Source organism: Haliotis cracherodii, unplaced genomic scaffold, assembly GCF_022045235.1.
Source record: "Haliotis cracherodii isolate W230 unplaced genomic scaffold, xgHalCrac1.p SCAF_13, whole genome shotgun sequence".
Taxonomy (NCBI): Eukaryota; Metazoa; Mollusca; class Gastropoda; order Lepetellida; family Haliotidae; genus Haliotis; species Haliotis cracherodii.
The window spans coordinates 15,942,639-15,962,921 of record NW_027266268.1 but is presented as its reverse complement, the minus strand read 5'-3'; the positions used below and the strand labels follow the sequence as shown (position 1 = coordinate 15,962,921).

The 20,283-nt window shown below is 41.7% G+C and overlaps 2 protein-coding genes across 2 annotated transcripts in view; one reads left to right on the top strand and one right to left on the bottom strand.

Moving 5' to 3' along the window:
* LOC139458474 (uncharacterized) overlaps positions 1 to 20,283 on the top strand; it is a 284,787-nt gene that overhangs the window by 243,082 nt on the left and 21,422 nt on the right. The window lies entirely within an intron of this gene.
* On the bottom strand, positions 583 to 18,060 carry LOC139459671 (mucin-5AC-like). The gene is made up of 13 exons (XM_071241289.1): positions 17,687 to 18,060; positions 16,460 to 16,516; positions 13,920 to 14,171; positions 12,982 to 13,194; positions 11,552 to 11,764; positions 10,118 to 10,330; positions 8,888 to 9,079; positions 7,468 to 7,611; positions 5,035 to 5,610; positions 3,914 to 4,066; positions 2,586 to 2,632; positions 1,083 to 1,121; positions 583 to 693 (listed from the first exon to the last, which is right to left on the bottom strand). Exons 1-12 carry the CDS (start codon positions 17,700 to 17,702, stop codon positions 1,089 to 1,091), a joined length of 2,109 nt encoding a protein of 702 aa, XP_071097390.1. The 5' UTR covers positions 17,703 to 18,060; the 3' UTR covers positions 583 to 693; positions 1,083 to 1,088.

Here is a 20,283-nt window from a genome sequence, read left to right as displayed (position 1 = left end):
CCGTAGACATGGATAGTTGCTCATATAATAATATCAATTAATAATGATAAGTCCCGCAATAGAATCCGACCTCGGCAATGTCTGACAAGTTGATTATATGCACAGGTGGGTATTTCCCTCATATTCTCACAATCCTCACGTTGATTACCTGTGCCTTTGCTCTCAATGACGATTGTCATATCTATCCCTCTTTTAGATGCATTCGTTCGGCCATCGCGTTTATCTGCGTTGTCCGGCTACATCAATGGGGAACAACTCACTAGACACTCCCCTCTCAAAAATAACTACGTCCAATATTCGACGTCATCAAGACTTAGTTGCGAGCACATGTTCGAATCTCCAGAAATTACGTGTTACGTGTTACAGAAACAATGTGTTATTGTGAAATAAACCACACTTCGTACTTCATTGTACCAATAGTAGTAGTAGTAACCATATTCATGTTGTCTGCTAAGTTGTGCATTACAAGCCCCACACAATAAGGTGACATTGATACTTGTATCTCCTGTATCTTTCCTAACCAAACATGTGCTGGAACAACGATAGCTTGAACAAAAAAATAAACTCTGATCTGGAACACATAAACGCAATTTGAGCCAGGTGAGCTACAGAACACGTTTTATTTGGAATTATTTTAAGCCCAAATGTTTTTGTTGTTTTTTAAATTGTCTTCTTTCTTGAGACTGCATGCACCTAAACAAAAAGAGCAAACAATTCACATGCATGTACACATATTTCATTTAACAATGGTTTTTGGTTTGGCTTGTTGTTAAGGCCGCACTCAGCAATATTCCAGCTATATGACGGCGGACTGTAAAAAATCGAGTCTCGACCAGACAATCCAGTGATTAACATCATGAGCATCGATCCACGCAATTGGGATACGATGACATGCATCAACCAAGTCAGCGAGCCTGATCACTCGATCCCGTTAGTCTTCTCTTTCGACAAGCATAGTCGCCTTTTACGGCAAGCATGGGTTGCTGAAGACCTATTCTATCCCTGATCTTCACGGGTAACTTTCACTATGTGTTGAAGGTGGATCAGATACTATACATAGACACTGGGTGAAAAGTACTTACGTTTTCTTATTTAACATGATCCTTCACAAAGTTGTAAATCTGAAAGAGTGACATTAAAGGTGGTCACGTGATTTGTTTAGGTATGTTGCGAAATGCCTAATTCTTCATGAAAATATAAATCACGTTCTCAGGGTATTCTATAATTTTCTACTTGTCTCAAACTGGACCAGATGTATTACCAATGAATAGGCATTTCATAACATTTGCATTCTTAGGTGATGTGAGGTGAAATGGGGTTTAACGTCGCGTCCAAGATTATTGCACTTATATAGCGACGTACATGTACGTGTATGTGTGGCTGCTTGTACTAGTCCGGACTGATGCTGATTTATAGTGTTAGCTCACTGAGATACCATGCCGCAGTTTAACATGAATACCCCACTCAGACACAGTATACTGACTCCGAGCCGACCAATCCTTGTTTAGGCCCCTTAATGCCGAGCGCCAGACAGGGTAACAACAAGTACCATCTTTTAACGTCTTTAGGTATGACGCTCTACCAGTAGACCACGGAGGCGGTCATTTGCATTCTTAACATTAATAAGAGGGCTTTATGTTTAAGGGATGAAGCACATTTGTGACTTTGCAGCTCGGTATTATCACTTAAACCTTATGACAATATGACCACCATGGACTGTTTTTAACCCTGGACATACATTATAAGTTATAGCAGGATCACGAGAGGTACGTGTGGTTTTATGCGCCACGCGTTAGGTTTTATATCACGAGCCGGATGCGAGTGGTATAAACCTAACGAGGGACATATACAACCCTGTTTACTCCGAGTGATCCTGCTACAAAGAATTTATGTTAACGACATGTTTGAATGTGACATTGTAAAAGAATTAACACAAATTCAAAATTGATAGAAAACAGCTGTTCGATTGACCCGAGGTTAACTTATGCTATGTCACTGACTTCCACTGAGTCAGACAAAGCGTGCAGCTTTTTGCTCTGAAGAGGGGTATAAGGGAATCCACGTGCAGCCTGTATTGCTCGTGGCGGGGTATAAGAGATTTATTCCCCGCTGAGAAATGTAACCCTCCAAGGCGGGTCACAGTATTTTATCAAGATTTCGTGGACCAATCAGATCTGGTCATTCCGACGTGGAGTTATGATAATTGTTAGTGTATAATATTTGTACAATATTTCAGTTACTATTGATTCCATGACGACTTGCACTAAACTATTGGGAACACAATCAGTCCGGAACACTCTACCATTCGGACGTTTACGATAAGGAACGTTTATATACTACTCAAACCAAGTTCAAGAATACTCACACTTGGAAGTCAAGGCCATGACAGATTAACTTTTGTCACACATAAAATTCGGGTGTTCTTTACGTCTTTTGAGTAGTATATTTACGGACACTACACATGACCATGATTCGTTTACCCGAATTCACTAAGAACAATACCGGACGGATTAACGAGATTTTACTGTACATAAATTCTGATCAGTAGCAAGGGGTGTGATATAGGATCGAGGGGGTATACTTACCCTGCGGAATTCTGCTATAAATTCCGCCTTCTCTATCACACCATCACCTGAAATATGCGTTATTATGGAGAGATAATATTGCTTATGGAGCTTCGATGCTGATGTGGCTACTTGACAGGATCTTTCAACACATCTAATAAAAAAACATAAGTTAGACACTAGTCCGCTAGCCCTTACTACAAAAATCTTAAATGACTAGTTCTTGGGCTTTTTCCTAAAATCTAGTCCTTTAACATTCACCACTATAAACATGGGCTTAATTATGTTTTTTGGTCCGCTAGCCCTTACTACAAAAATCTTGAATTACTATTTATTGTTTTCTTTTCCTAAAATCTAGTCCTATAACTTTCATCACTATTCCCAGACTCGCTGTGTTGATTGGTTTGAGATCAGCATTTGGTTTTTTTAATGTTTAGGTTCTAAATTTTATTTTTTCCAACATAACCAAGTGCTCCATTATATTTTTAAATAAATAAAATAACGAAATGAGTTCTTTGGACACTTTACTATAGTATGCAAGAAAAAGGCACATTACGTTTTTCCTACAATCCGAGGCATATGTAAAACAGGGGCTTAATTATGTTTTTTGTTTTTTTTTAAATCCCGCCACCACCTCTCCTGGCTGAAATGTAAATAGTTTCTCCTATAGATGTTATCAACCCATATTAAACGTGGGTTTTCGTAGGGGAAGTTGACTTAAGATACAGTAAAAGTTCGATAGAACGTGATACACAGTGCAATGTGTATACGGTGTCATGCTTCACACATCTGAAATGGGAATACGTTGCGTCCAAGATCATTCACTTATATAGCGACCGGCATGTACATGCTGCTTATACTAGTCCGGACTTAAGCTGCCCACTGAGAAACCATGCTGCAGTTTAACATGGATATCCCACTTAGACACCGAAAACTGACTCCGAGCCGACCAGTCCTTGTTTTAGTCCATAATGTCGAGCGCCAGACAGGGTAACAACAAGTACCATCTTTTAACGTCTCTTGGTATGACGCAGCCGGGGATCAAACCCCGGATCATTCAGCTCTCTGGGCGGACGCTATACCACTAGACCACGGAGGCAGTCCGAAGACATGGATAGTTGCTCATATAATAATATCAATCACTGGATAGTATACTGACTCCGATCCGACCATTTCATTTTAGCCCCTTAATGCCGACCGCCGGACAGAGTGACAACAAATATCATCTTTGAAAGTTTTTAGGTGTGACGCGACGAGGTGATCGAACCACCGACTTTCCAGTCTCCGTGCAAGCGCTCATCCACTCGACCTTAGAGAGGATGACAATATATAAACACTGCTCTACTCACTGTTTGAATCATATTCCATGAACAGCCGTGGTACCTCTTGCAGACTGATGACTCCGTTATGGTCATGGTCAATGAACTGGAACAGTTCCGTCGTAATGAACTTGGAGAAATGCGAGACAGCCGCGTACTCCGTTATAGTGACCCGCCTATCACCTGAAGATGAAGCAATTAGTTCTACAGGTCAAACAGCTGGACCATGCACTGGAGTGAAGATGCAGACCATCGTTCCTAAAGCGTTCACTCGTCACGCTGGTGGCCCTGGTTCGCATTCCCCGCCGTGATAATAATAATAATAATAATAATAATCATAATCATAACAACAGCAACAATAATAATAACCAACGTGGCTATATCCCCCGCCCCTGTTGCAGAATTTATGACATAATTAAATCTAAACAAACCCTAATCTTTTTTAAACAAAGTGGAACTTGTCATGGAAATTGTAGAAAAAAGAGAGTTTGGAACCTAAGTCCATCTTGCTGCCATGGAAACGTAAACAATAAAAATTTCAAAAATTTCTAAATAGCAAAAGACACCAGTTCAGCATGTACCTGACAAACCTGCAAAGATTCATGAAAAAATATTGAACGGTTATGTTCCGGAAACGAACCCTACCCTCACAGAACCTAAGTCCATCTTGTTGCCATGGAAACGTTAAAAATAAACATTTCTAAAATTTCTAAATAGCAATATCATCATCATCATAATAATAATAATCCGCTTGTAAAGTGGCTAATTCCATGAGCAATGTACGCTGAAAGCGCCGCATTATTATTACCAATGGATCAGTGTGCACCCCCTTTTTTCACTCTCAGCTCCCTGGGGATCATACAAGCTAGGCAACCTGTGAGGAACGTGAGAGTTAACGGGGACATTAACTCATCCTAACGGGTACCTATTCACTGCTGGGTGAACAGAGGTGAATATTGCTCAAGACTCATTCCCTCTCTAAGTTTTTCTCAATATAACCTCGTCACGATATGGCTGAAATATTGATGAAATATTTGTGACGTTATATGTTAACTCACTCACTCACTCACTCAGTCACTCACTCACACTCACTCACTCAATAAAACCTAAATGTTGTGAAAACGTCGTGTACTAGCTGGGTACTTTCTAACCATTCACGTCTTGTTGAAGCCACAGCTTCTCAAAGTCTAGCAGCGACAAAGCTCCATCATGGTCGATGTCACTTCTCTGGAAGCTCAGCTCAAAGATTTGTTCCAGACTTGGAGTTGTCATCGACACTGGAACAGTCGTGGCTGGCTGTGAAGTCTTGTGGTTAAGTATTGACGTGGTGTCCGTGTGAGGGATAGCGGTTGTTTCTGGAAGCTTGGTTGAGGTCTTCCCAGGATTTCTTGAAGTAGTGTGCTTCATTGCTGCGGTTGTGTCTGTAGGTTTGGTTGTGGTTGAATCTGGACGCCTAGGCGTGGTTGTGTCTGTAGGCTTGGTTGTGGTTGAATCTGGACGCCTAGGGGTGGTTGTGTCTGTAGGTTTGGTTGGGGTGGAATCTGGACGCCTAGGGATGGTTGTGTCTGTAGGTTTGGTTGGGGTGGAATCTGGTCGCCTTGATGTGGTTGTTCCTGAAGGCTTGGCAGTTAGACCCTGGTGTGTGGTTGTGTCTTTGTATCGGGTTGTAGATTGATACCGTGATGAGGATGATGGCGGAAGAGCGGATGTCTTCTCTGTAGTAGCTCCTGTAGTAAATATCACAAGAAAACAGCGTTATTACTATACCCCGCCACAGAGCACAGAATTTTGTTTGTTCAGGAGTGAGTAAACAGAGAATCTCACCCGAGTGACGTTTGATATAAAAAATATCAACACGAGTTGATAAATGAGTTTTTCCACTTTTATCAGCGAGTGTTGATATATTTGATATCAAAAGACACGAGAGTGAGATTTTATTTATCATCCAACATTATTCTTCCAATTTTTTCAGTTTATAGACAGTAATAAGCAGTGTCTTAAGACCCCGTTACACTATCAAAACCTGTGATAAAAACTAAGCTCTTGGTCCAAGTTGGATTGTTTACACTGTTTTTGACAGGCCGTTAAAGTTTTGGTGGGTATTATCTTGCCAAGGTGGATACTACTGACGAAGAATTGTTTACTGTTGTCATATGTATTTTGTGTATTGCAATGATGAGAAGGCGGCGTCGGGGGACTCTATACACTTCCGGTTGAAACGGGGTAAATGTTCCCTGCAGTCTGATTGGCTAAATTAAATCAACGTCATCAAACTTTGAATCAAAGTTTGACGAGAAATAGGATCGGTTTCTATTCCATCAAAGTCCTTTGTTAAAGTTTTTGAGGGCATGTTACACTATCCAAAACTTGGTCAAAATGGATAGTGTAACGGGGGCTTTAGTAATAAGCAGTGTCGTAAATGTAAACTGGTAAAAGGTACTACTAACAGCTTCAGTAGCAGAGCCATTAGTGATGTCATTTGAATGTGACGTCATAGTAACAATGACGTCACAATGGTCTTGCAAAACACCGAGTTGAAAACCTTAACTCTGTAACAAATGAGTTTAACAAATCCATCTTCGAACTCATTTGCGATCGTGACCTGTAACATGAGTGTGTAAAATTTTATTTCTCTAACTTAAATAGTTTTTGAGAAAATGTGTCCGCATTGAGAAGTGGACGGACGGACGGAAGGAAGGACGAAAGTGCAGACGGTAGGACGAAAGTACGGACAGTAGGACGAAAGTACGAACGGATGAATCGTTCCTATATTCCCCGCCCCACTTCGTGGCGGGGGATAAAAACCCATTTTCTTCGTACATAAACGAGTAAGGTTCCGTTAACATTGAGATATGATAGAGTGAAACCTCACAAACCCGAACTCCATCATCAAGATATATCGATATAGACCATACAGCTTTTTGGTTGCAAAATAATCTTTATCGGCACTGACATTGATGATGGTGCTGGAGATTAACGGCACTGTCGTAAAAACGCTTGTGTCGGACAACGGATAAATTCAAAACAATGTGAAAAGCGGAACATGAAAGTAGATCCCCACTATTTACTGACAGAATAAGTATGTACCAAATGTCATTATAATGTTTGAGTAATGGCCATTGGTAGGTTTCAGTTTTACTGGTTCTGTGGTTTCTAGTGAGGGACGATTTTTAGACAGAATACGGACGCCGCCGGACGCAAGCTCACCTGACTTTCAGTCAGGTGAGCTAAAACTTGATCGATGAGACAAAATCTATTCCGATCCAGATCCGATTTTGAATGAATGATGTTTGCCAGTGATCATGTACATGCTAGATAAGAGGTTAAACTTAACAAGCTAAATAGAACATCTGCAAGTTTAACATGAATGTAAATATAAAGGCTATACGCAGGTCCAACAATATTCTAGCCATAGCGGGACAGGGAAGAACACTAACCAAATGGAGAATAGAACCCGGATAAACGATGAGCCGAGTCAACGCTCCCCCCACTGGGCTTCCCTGGCGCTGAATGTTAATATGTTAATACAAATGGAAAGGTCTTAACAAAAGAATTGTTATGTAAGCTGCATGTAGACCAAATACCATCAGAGCATAATCCACAGAATTTAGGGCATAACTCCCTTGTGCTCTGACTGTCTCTGAAGGTGGTGCATATGTTGGCAGTGTGGTCAAGGTCAGCGCAGTCTGCTCCCTCAGCGTCATGACACGTTGAAACAGACACCGGCTCTAGAACACACGAAGACAATACACTGGCATTAAAACACGTGTCTGTTTCCTGAAGGTGTGCCCATTCTTTGAAAACAACAATATATCTGAAAGATCGTTTTAAAACAAACCTTAAAGCTTAGTTGCAGAGGTTTTTTAGAGATTTGGGAAATCAAATGTGAGGTGTGTTGAAACTCCCTTTTACAGTACAGTAAACTACGTTTATGACGAACACGGTTATAACGAACTGATGGATATAATGAACTTATCTTTTGGTCCCGATCGTTTGCTTATATGCTGTATATATTATGCCTATAACGAACGACGGTTATAACGAATGGGCATTAGTTGTCCCTTAGAGTTCGTTATAGTGAGTGAGTGAGTATGGTTTTACGCCGTTTTTAGCAATATTCCAGCAATATCACGGCGGGGGTCACCAGAAATGGGCTTCACACATTGTACCCATGTCGGGAATCGAACCCGGGTTTTCGGCGTGACGAGCGAACGCTTTAACCACTAGGCTACCCGACCGCCCCAGAGTTCGTTATAACCGTAGTTCGTTATAACCGTAGTATAGTTATTTCCAAGGAATCATTTACAAATGTGTTGTGTAAGTCGCGTGTGTGCAACATCTGTTCTTCCAATTGCACAATAATGATTTTTTAGATAAATAGCACTTAATATATCCAGCCATGATGAGTCCAGGATTCCCTATCGCTAATGTTTACACTATGAAGTGGTCGTTGTAATTGTTGAATATAGTATAAGAACATTATATCAATGTATAAAGAAACGAGTACATGTTTATGTTGGAACATTAAAGTTAACATTAACAATTGCTCATCTTAACCCATTTCTACACACACACCAGAAAGACATATACCCGTTATATAACCGTTTCTCATGGGACTCTACTTGGATGTACTCGAAGACAGATGGATGACTGGTGACAGTACCTTATCGGGATGGAACGAGACTTGGAAGAACAATAGGACCGACAACGACTCTGTACCTGACTATCCCGATAAAGTACCCGTGGAGATCCGGGTTACAATAGGTCTTCAATAACCATTGCTTGCCGTCAGAGCCGACGATGCTTGTCGTACGAGGCGACTAACGGGATTGGGTGGTCAGGCTCACTGGATCGATACTCATGATATCAATCGCTGGATTGTCTGGTCCAAACTTGATTATTTACAGACCACCGTCATATAGCTGGAATATTGCTGAGTGCGGCGTTAAACAACGAACCAACAAACTGTCAGCCGTCCGATATTACATAGTTGATGTGTTGTACCGGGGGTACAGAGGTGACAGTATCTGGGGCAGAAATCTCTGGTGTTCTGGCTGTCCCTAAAGGTGGTGCAGATGTGGGCGGTGCGGTCCAGGTCGGCGCAGTCTATTCCCATGGCATCCACGCAAGGTCCAGTGAAGGAAGAAGAGCTGGTCGTCAAGCCGCTGACTGGTGCTGGCGACGGTGTTGCCTGAGCTGTGTGTTAGGGGAATAATAGTGAGTAAGACTTTAGTCCGCTTTTATTCTATTCTTCCACATGTCAGTGTGGGACAATTCTTGCACTTCACAGTGTGGAACAAGAAGAAATGGTTTCATACAGTATATCCATGTGGGGAGTCTAAACCAGGTCAACAAAGAGTGAGTATGGTTTTACGCCGCTTTTAGCAACATTTCAGCAATATCATGGCAGTGACACCAGAAATGGGCTTCACACATTCTTCACGTGTGAAGAATCGAACCCGGGCTATCGGCATGACGAGCGAAAGCTTTGACTAAACGACTACCTCACTTCCTCAACAAAGAAACTCCCTTACTTCATAGCATAGACTTAAAGTCGTAGTGCTAGGACAGCATCGTGATGTTGGTTTCTGATGACAAATAAAATTGTCAGAAAATAATTAGCAAAATAAACACGAACGAAGTGAATCCATGTTCAAAAGATGCTACTTCGACACATACAATTTGATTCGCATATTGACTTATCCATAGAAAGATCACAAATGCTTTCTTGATGTTACTGATTTATTCTGTGCACTCGATCAGGGTTGGGCAGAGGTGTCCCGGTCATCTTAGGCGCCACAATTCGCTGTGCAGAGTTGCATCCCTTGGGCACCCAGAAACCAGGAACGTATGATTGCGGATGCGAATCCTGGGTCTCCCCGATTATGTTTCGAAGTTTGTCAGCACCATACCCGTGCTCGTGGGTTTCACCAAAGTAGTAAACGTTTGAGACCTGCACTCACTTCGGGCTTTCCTCCCACATCAAGCTGACACGCCGTGATATAACTGTAATACTGTTTAAAGCGATGTAAAAAACACATTTCACTTACTCACACCCATTGACGCTGACTTAAATACCATATTTGGTGTCCATTCTGGAACTTACCATTACATGTACAAACACCACCACCCCACACACAGATATATACTCTTGTATAGCAAGGCCTAAAATATTAAAATTAAAAAATCTGAATACAATCACACTGCCTCTATCTGGAATGAAGACTTTATTACCTGTCCCACACAGTCCACAGTACTTTGGGCAGTACTTCCTTGTGTCATGACTCTCGCGGAAAGTTGTACATATGTGTGCTGTTCGGTCCATATCAGCACAGTCAAAAGACGGATCGTCTACACATGGCCCGTGGTACGGGGAAGCCGTAACGTGCTGCATGGCTGACGTCAGTGACGACGTTGACATTGCTGATGACGTCGGACTTGGATTCCCTGGTTTGTAAATACCTGAGTACAATGGCCACGTCCCAGAATACGTATGTAAGATAGATTTGGTGTTAAATTTTGTTTGTTTGTTTGTTTGTTGTTTCTCGCCGCACTCAGCAATATTCCCGCTATATGAATAAGTAATCGATTCTGGACTAGACAATCCAGTGATTGACACCATTAGCATCGATCTACGCAATTGGGATACGATGACATGCGTCAACCAAGTCAGTGAGCCTGACCACCCGATCGCGTTGGTCGCCTGTTTCGACAAGCATAGTCGCCTGTTACGGCAAGCATGGGTTACTGAAGACCTATTCTACCCCGGATATTCACGGGTCTGGTGTTAAGTTACACATTGAGATAGTTCATTCCTGAAATAAAACAACGTGATTATTTGAATGTTCAGACGGTGCCATTACACAGCGTAATAACCACAATGTTAGATGAACTAATACGTGCGTTATAAATAAGAAACTACGTAGTTTTTGTTCTATTTAGCAACCGGTAAAATATATAGATATACTACAAAAATTGTAATTTTTAGACAGGTTATCACCAAGTTCAAATCTTGATATTAATAAATCATGTTCAGCAGAAGAGGGGTCATTTGTGGCTCAGCGGCCTAATGTACCGCGTCAAGACATGTAGAGTTGTGTCCCTTAGCTGTGCCAGCATTCTAGAGCCGTGGTTTTGGATCCTACATTTTTGGTTTGTGAACACCAAACCAGTGATCGTTTTTTACCAACAGTCGCAAACGTCTCTGTCTGGGATTGTGTCTGGAGATTAGATATATTTTCAGCTACAGCTATATTTTTCTATATTACTAGAGCCTGACTATGTTTTTAAGACATAACACCTTGCAACAGTGTAATTGTTGTGGCGGACATTTGTTTGGTTTTTCAACATTCTGAAGCATCAATAGTCTATTCAAGAATGTTCTTAGATTATGTTGTTGTTGTTGTTTGGGTTTTTTTGTTTTGTTTTTTGCTGTTGTTTTTTGTTTGTTTGTTTTTTTGTGTGGGTTTTTTGTTTTGTTTTTTGTGTGTTTTTGTTTGTTTGTTTTTTTGTTGTTGTTTTTTGGGGGGGGGATCTCGCTGATATAACGGAGATACTTTCAAACAGGTTGAACCAAACAAGGCTTACTATATACTCAAGGTATCGTCTACACATGGCCCTCTGAATACAATCACAATGCCTCTGAATCTGGAATGAAGACTTTATTACCTGTCCCACACAGTCCACAGTACTTTGGGCAGTACTTCCTTGTGTCATGACTCTCGCGGAAAGTTGTACATATGTGTGCTGTTCGGTCCATATCAGCACAGTCAAAAGACGGATCGTCTACACATGGCCCGTGGTACGGGGAAGCCGTAACGTGCTGCATGGCTGACGTCAGTGACGACGTTGACATTGCTGATGACGTCGGACTTGGATTCCCTGGTTTGTAAATACCTGAGTACAATAGCCACGTCCCAGAATACGTATGTAAGATAGATTTGGTGTTAAATTGTGTTTGTTTGTTTGTTTGTTGTTTCTCGCCGCACTCAGCAATATTCCAGCTATATGAATAAGTAATCGATTCTGGACTAGACAATCCAGTGATTGACACCATTAGCATCGATCTACGCAATTGGGTTACGATGACATGCGTCAACCAAGTCAGTGAGCCTGACCACCCGATCGCGTTGGTCGCCTGTTTCGACAAGCATAGTCGCCTGTTACGGCAAGCATGGGTTGCTGAAGACCTATTCTACCCCGGATATTCACGGGTCTGGTGTTAAGTTACATATTGAGATAATTCATTCCTGAAATAAAACAGCGTGATTATTTGAATGTTCAGACGGTGCCATTACACAGCCTAATAACCACAATGTTAGATGAACTAATACGTGCGTTATAAATAAGAAACTACGTAGTTTTTGTTCTATTTAGCAACCGGTAAAATATATAGATATACTGCAAAATTGTAATTTTTAGACAGGTTATCACCAAGTTCAAATCTTGATATTAATAAATCATGTTCAGCAGAAGTGGGGTCATTTGTGGCTCAGCGGCCTGACGTACCCCGTCATGACATGTAGAATTGTGTCCCCTAGCTGTGCCAGCATTCTAGAGCCGTGGTTTTGGATCCTACATTTTTGGTTTGTGAACACCAAACCAGTGCTCGTTTTTTACCAATAGTCGTAAACGTCTATGTCTGGGATTGTGTCTGGAGATTAGATATATTTTCAGCTACAGCTATATTTTTCTATATTACTAGAGCCTGAGTATGTTTTTAAGACATAACACCTTGCAACAGTGTAATTGTTGTGGCGGACATTTGTTTGGTTTTTAAACATTCTGAAGCATCAAAAGTCTATTCAAGAATGTTCATAGATTATGTTGTTGTTGTTGTTGTTGTTTGGTTCTTTGTTTGTTTGTTTTTTGTTGTTGTTGTTTTTGTTTTTGTGTGTGAATTTTGTTTGTTTGTTTGTTTGTTTGGTGGGTTTTTTTTTTTTGGGGGGGGGGGGGGGGGGTAAAATCTCGCTGATATAACGGAGATACTTTCAAACAGGTTGAACCAAACAAGGCTTACTATATACTCAAGGTATCGTCTACACATGGCCCTCTGAATACAATCACAATGCCTCTATCTGGAATAAAGACTTTAGTACCTGTCCCACACAGTCCACAGTACTTTGGGCAGTACTTCCTTGTGTCATGACTCTCGCGGAAAGTTGTACATATGTGTGCTGTTCGGTCCATATCAGCACAGTCAAAAGACGGATCGTCTACACATGGCCCGTGGTACGGGGAAGCCGTAACGTGCTGCATGGCTGACGTCAGTGATGACGTTGACATTGCTGATGACGTCGGACTTGGATTCCCTGGTTTGTAAATACCTGAGTACAATGGCCACGTCCCAGAATACGTATGTAAGATAGATTGGTGTTAAATTTTGTTTGTTTGTTTGTTTGTTGTTTCTCGCCGCACTCAGCAATATTCCAGCTACATGACGGCGGTCTGTAAATAATCGAGTCTGGACTAGACAGTCCAGTGATTGACATCATGAGCAACGATCTACACAATTGGGATACGATGACATGCGTCAACCAAGTCAGCGAGCCTGACAACCCGGTCGCGTTGGTCGCCTTTTACGGCAAGCATGGGTTGCTGAAGTCTATTCTACTCCGGATCTTCACGGGTCTGGTGTTACACATTGAGATAATTCATTCCTGAAATAAAACAACGTGATTATTTGAATGTTCAGACGGTGCCATTGCAATGGCAATAAAATTGCAATAAAATCTCGCTGATATAACGGAGATGCTGTTCAAACAGGTTGAACCAAACAATCGATTTCTCACTGGAATGCTTACAATATAGTTAACGTATCGTCTATACATTGCCCCTTGGCGGGACAGCCGTAACGCGCTGCGTGACGACGTTGACATAGCTGATGACTTGGATTTCCTAGTTTGTAAATACGCTAAGTGCAATGTCCACGTCCCAGAATACGTCTATAGGATAGATTGGTGACAAGTTTCCCATTGAGATAATTAATTCATGAAATATTGTAACGTGATTATTTGATCCTAATCAAGCTACCAACCTGTCCCACAGAGTCCACAGAACTTAGGACAGTACTTCCTTGTGTCATCACTCTCGCGGAATGTTGTACACAGTGGCGCAGTTCGATTCAGATCTGCGCAGTCAATACCAGGGTCATCTACACATGGCCCGTCATACTGAACAGATTGTGGTTGTTTCCTCGTCGCCCATACCGACGTTGCAGTTGACGGGGACGATACAGTTGCAGTTGACGGGAATGCCGATGACTTCAATGATGAGAGTTCCGCATTTTCTATTTGTAACATAATTCAGTGATATGTAACGATGGAGAGTCCCGCATATCCTATTTGTAACATATTTCATTGATATGTAACGATGCTCTTACCAGTATAGGGATTAAAGAATAATGGGTTTAGGGGAGATGTCAAAGGTCAATTGCAATCTCGAGGGTATTATCTTGTTTTTGTTCTTTTGTTTGGAAGGGGGTTGGGGTAGTGGTGGGGGAGTGATTGAAGGACAACATCTGCATCCCGTTCCTGAACATTTCTTACATATAAACAATGAAAATTAAATACGCAATTAACGGTATACCTGCTCAACATCTCAAGAGTTTCCAGTTCAGACATATGTGAGGTGAGCAGAGATCCAGCTCAGACATACAGGAGGTTAGCGGAGATCCAGCTCAGACATACATGAGGTGAGCGGAGATCCAGCTAAGACATACATGAGGTTAACGGAGATCCAGTTCAGACATATGTGAGGTTAGCGGAGATCCAGCTCAGACATACATGAGGTGAGCGGAGATCCAGCTCAGACATACAGGAGGTGAGCGGAGATCCAGCTCAGACATACATGAGGTGAGCGGAGATCCAGCTCAGACATACATGAGGTGAGCGGAGTTTCCAGCTCAGACATACATGAGGAGAGCGGAGTTTCCAGCTCAGACATACATGAGGTGAGCGGAGATCCAGCTCAAATATACATGAGGTGAGCGGAGATCCAGCTAAGACATACATGAGGTGAGCGGAGATCCAGCTCAGACATACATGAGGTGAGCGGAGATCCAGTTCAGACATATGTGAGGTGAGCGGAGATCCAGCTCAGACATACATGAGGTGAGCGGAGATCCAGCTCAAATATACATGAGGTGAGCAGAGATCCAGCTCAGACATACATGAGGAGAGCGGAGATCCAGCTCAGACATACACGAGGAGAGCGGAGTTTCCAGCTCAGACATACATGAGGTGAGCGGAGATCCAGCTCAGACATACATGAGGTGAGCGGAGATCCAGCTCAGACATACATCAGGTGAGCGGAGATCCAGCTCAGACATGCATGAGGTGAGCGGAGATCCAGCTCAGACATACATGAGGATAGCGGAGATCCAGCTCAGACATACAGGAGGTGAGCGGAGATCCAGCTCAGATATACATCAGGTGAGCGGAGATCTAGCTCAGACATGCATGAGGTGAGCGGGGATCCAGCTCAGACATACATGAGGTGAGCGGAGATCCAGCTCAGACATACATGGATAGTATACTCCCCAGGGAACTGAGCATAAGAATAGAGTGTACACTGATCCATAATAATGATGATGTTTGCGAGCACAAATGACGAATTATTATTATTATCATCATCATCATCACTAAAAGTTGGACGGTGGTCACAGTACAGATCTAACACTCACGCACATCTATTTCACCGAAAGGAATTCTTCGTATCTTGTGAACTCGTTTTGCTAAATTCGTTACATGTGACACTACCGGGTGTCCGGGATTGGTAATGAGCGGAACGTTCTTATAAACCCCTTGATCTTCGGTCAAGCAGCGATCTCATCAAAATCAGATCTTAGTTCTCGCTATCACTAAACAAAGATCTGAGGACATCCCATTACAGGTCACGTCAGAACGACCATGCGCGAATTTTGACCGACAAATGGAAGGACTGACAAGAAGTCGACATTAGCAGGCAGCATTCTCGTGCTTTACGACACTAAATTCAAATTGGCGCCTACACTTCGAAACATATTTTGACAAATTCTCGATAAAAATGGTTAAACCTGAACAAAAGAACATTCTGGAATGGCAAATATATGGCCTAGATTGTATGGATTCAGTCGTTAAACCTGTAACTATAGTTCGGAATACCCCGTGTTAAATTTTTGAGGTTGCATGATTAGATATCACATTCCGAGTGTCACTTTCGTGATCTGGTAAGCGACTCTCTGATTGGTCGGATGAAAGGTCGTTCTGAAGTGACCCCTAATGGTATGTCCTCAGATCTTTGTTTAGCGGTAGCGAGAACTAAAGTCTGATTTTAATGAGATTGGTCAAGCAGAATACCGGGATAGATTCCCGACATGCCACACAATGTGTGAAGACCAATCTTGATGTTCCCCGCCGTGGTTGGAATAATGCCACCGCGTAATGCCATACTCATTCACTCCAACGCTTGAAGGTTTTCTGGCCTAGACAATCCAGTGATCGATATTGTGAGCAACGGACCACGCCATCGGGGTACGAAGACACGCAAATGAACAAAGTCAAACACAAGCAACATTACATGTATGTTTACACTCACCAGTGTTCGACACTCGGATGCACAGATGAAGCAACAGTGATATGAAGTAGGCGCAACCTGAAATAGATAGGATCTTTCATGGAAGTCGATAGGTCAGGAGACACCCCGAACTGTTCCAGTATACATTCTGTTTCGTGAATACTTCACGGGTCCGTATGCTCTACTTTCCGCCATCACCCGTGAAGACATAAGGTCGTTATGGGTGCAGTAGTGACGTGTGTCTATTTTGAGTATAGTAATGGCATAAAGCCGCGCATAACTCACAGGCGTCGAATGGGTCGTATTCCGTGCAAGGAGTTTGTGCGAATCCAACCATTGCCCGTTATTGAAGCAGTGTGTAGAGCAGATGGTCGCAAGGCAAGGTCACATGTTGCACGAGAAACATTGATAACACTGACTACGAGGTAAAACAACATTCATTCACAAACGCCATGATGACAAGCGACATGTTTGGGGTGAAAACCAACATCAACGAAAACATATTATTGAAAGCTACGAGACCGCTGTTAGAAGCGAAAGAATACACGCTGGTCAAGTAACAAAAATGGCGCTTTTGCGAAACGACCAGTCTCTATTGACGAGTTCAATGAGAAATTTACATTTTATAACGAAACAGAATAACAAACAGCAAGAAGCGATATTAAGTCCATAAATGACAGTCTGTCATTATTTTGCCTTGTCAATGTTGAACTAACGTGAAAAGGAAGTCCAGGGTTTATGTACGGGCTAGACACTTACGATAAAGGGAGACAATTTCCGGGGAGGTAACTCTAGTGTGACAATAGTTCCGTCAACGTGTTATGTTCACTGCAGTGTAACATCAAGTGTTATGTTCACTGCAATGTAATATCAAGTGTTATGTTCACTGCAATGAAAATATCACTTTTCTCAACTTCCGAAAGCTCAGTCTTTCACACTGAAGTATATAATAATTGTTCATATTTTTCTATAATAGACTATGTCATACATACATAGATGGTATTATCCAGGTTTTCCGGATTTTATTCGTTTTTGATAAACATATGAAGAAATAGGGACACCTACAAAGAATCAACAGCACACATTCATATATCACTGACACCTATTTGATAATATGTAAGATATACACTAATAAACACCATAAAACACCATTAACAGACACACCATATTCATACTGACTTTATACGTGTCACGTAACCAGCAATGTTATCAATGACTTAGGCAAAATATGTCTTTGCAGTGACCTACCTGAGAGAGCGCCCATTGCGAGGTTTAAAGGTGAAGCTTATCTCAAAGGTGGCAGTTCACACAGTGACCAATCGAAATAATTCACACTAAATCATTTGAATGGTATTCCATATTGTAGAAAATGGACTGTCGACAAGTGTCCATACTATCACATTCCTGCCCAGTGGTAGGTGGTCGCTGTATTCATGGTGTAGACAGCATGTTGAAATCACGAGTGTAACCTGTGTCTCATTCGTGGGCTACTGAGATATTTCTGGTTCCATATTTAGGCCCATGCATAAAAAATTGATAGTGACAAAAATAAATGTCCACAAGACCGTGTGACAAAAATGAAGACTTTTGAATAGTCAATTTCACCTTCATACCTAGCAATATCCCAGCACTCCAGCCTTTGGTGTCTACATTTTACAAGTCTTGAGGCATAATCTCGCCTGATCTTTCTACGAAGATTTCAAGGAGCGCCATATGACTTGGATAAGGGCTACACCATTCAATGCCTCATAAGGCTTTCAATAGTTTTAGGGTAGGCATGTTGAGGGCATATTGATACACAATAACGGTTTTGTATTGATTATCATTCAACTGTAAAATCTTGAAAAACAACAATTGTGACGTTTAAAAAGGGGGTATTTTATCTGAACACGAAACGTGGTGTTACGGAGGTTCGAAACTTGAGGGCGGTCGGGTAGCCTAGTGGTTAAAGCGTTCGCTCGTCACGCCGAAGACCCGGGTTCGAATCCCGACATGGGTACAATGTGTGAAGCCCATTTCTGGTGTCCCCCGCCGTGATATTGCTGGAATATTTCTAAAAGCGGCGTAAAACCATACTCACTCACTCACTCACTCAAAAAACTTGAAAATTTTCCATGCTAATATCTTTGAGTTCTCTCCTCGAAGACATTGACATGGTCGAATCATATCGCAAATGCTTCACTTCAAGCCAATATGTATGGTATTTTTAAGTCACTGTATATTCCAATACCTGTCCAATTAGATATGGTTTTTTTTGTAAATCTTTCATGCACACGCCAGCCCAATTTTGCTATATGGGTCTGAAGTTTGGGATGTTGATATATTTTGGTTGGTTGGTTGGTTGTTTGTTTGTTTAACGCCGCACTATTCCAATATTCCAGCTATATGATGGCGGTCTGGAAATAATCGAGTCTGGACCAGACAATCCAGTGATTAATATCATGGACATCGATCCACGCAATTGGGATTGATGACATACATCAACCAAGTCAACGAGCCTGACCACCCGATCCCGTTAGTCGACAAGCATAGTTGATTATGTTCCGAAATAGATCCCATCGAGCGCAAAAAGGCATTTTCAAAACTGTGTTGGCGTCCAAGCACTTTTGGAAACATTGTTGCTTTTAATGACACGGTCGAAAACATTTACGAAAATATATACGTTTGCAAATTTTCGGAACAAGATTATTCTATATACACTGGATTACGAGGACTGGTCAAACAGTTCTGAGCCAAACAAATAAAACCAACAATTGTGAAAGTGTTTTTATTTAATTTTTCAACATAATCTCCCTGCATTTCAATACACTTCTCAAATCGATAGTTAAGCTTTTCAATTCCAGCCAGGAAGAAGCCACCCTGAAAAACCCATTCATTTGGGTAATCATCTTTTTATATCCCAAAGAAATGTGTAATATTAAACCGCCGGGCAAAATAAGGTATACACTTGAAAAATAGACTTGACCAACAAAATGACAAACGTTATCAAAACGTTACTAGGCTGAAAACAGTCGCCGAGACTTAATTGAGTGAGTGAGTTGGGTTTAACGCCGCTTTTAACATCATTCCAGTTATATCACGGCGTGTCAGCTTAATGTGGGAGGAAAGCCCGAAGTGATGCAGGTCTCAGACGTTAACCCCTACGGTGAAACCCACGAGCACGGGTATGATGCTGACAAACCTAGAAACATAATCGGGGCGAACCGGGATTCAAACCCACAATCATAGGTTTCTGGCGTGCCCAAGGGACGCAACTGTGCACAGCGAATCGCGGCGCCTTAGACGACCTGTGAGTGGACCTAGACATGGATGTGACTATTTATATGGAATTACTACTGGTCCAGATGACCCTTGGTGACCTACCTGAAGATACCATGTTTACTGATAAAGTCATGACATACGGGATCACCATATCTATTCCAACCATATGTCTGGCACTTGAGCATGACAATACTTCAGTTGCTTATTTCGGTGTGCGTCATAAACTAGCACAGGATACCATAGACAAACAAAGACCAGATACATTTTAATATCCTACACATTATTGGTCTAATTAATAGTGATTCATAAACATTTGCTTATGAAATAGTCGGAATCGTACAACGGACTTGCTTTTACCGTAACCCCAAATCCTTAAAAATCTCGAGGCCTAGAAAGCGTTATCTTTGTGTCATAAACGGCTACAAGAATACATTTTATTTTCAGGAAATAGTTTGCTGACTAGCACATGATCGATCCCTTATTCGGGTAAAGTTGGTGTAATGTGTCAACCAGGTGCATTTCGCACAAAAACATGTGGTATTATATATTATTATAAGAGATAGGATGGAATGGCTTATGAACAC

Coding starts and splice junctions, on each gene's coding strand:
- LOC139459671 (XM_071241289.1), bottom strand. Junction 7,612..8,887: donor CTGTCACCTCTGTACCCCCG/GTACAACACATC, acceptor CGTGTGTTCTAG/AGCCGGTGTCTGTTTCAACG. Junction 4,067..5,034: donor GCTTCAACAAGACGTGAATG/GTTAGAAAGTAC, acceptor CTTCATCTTCAG/GTGATAGGCGGGTCACTATA.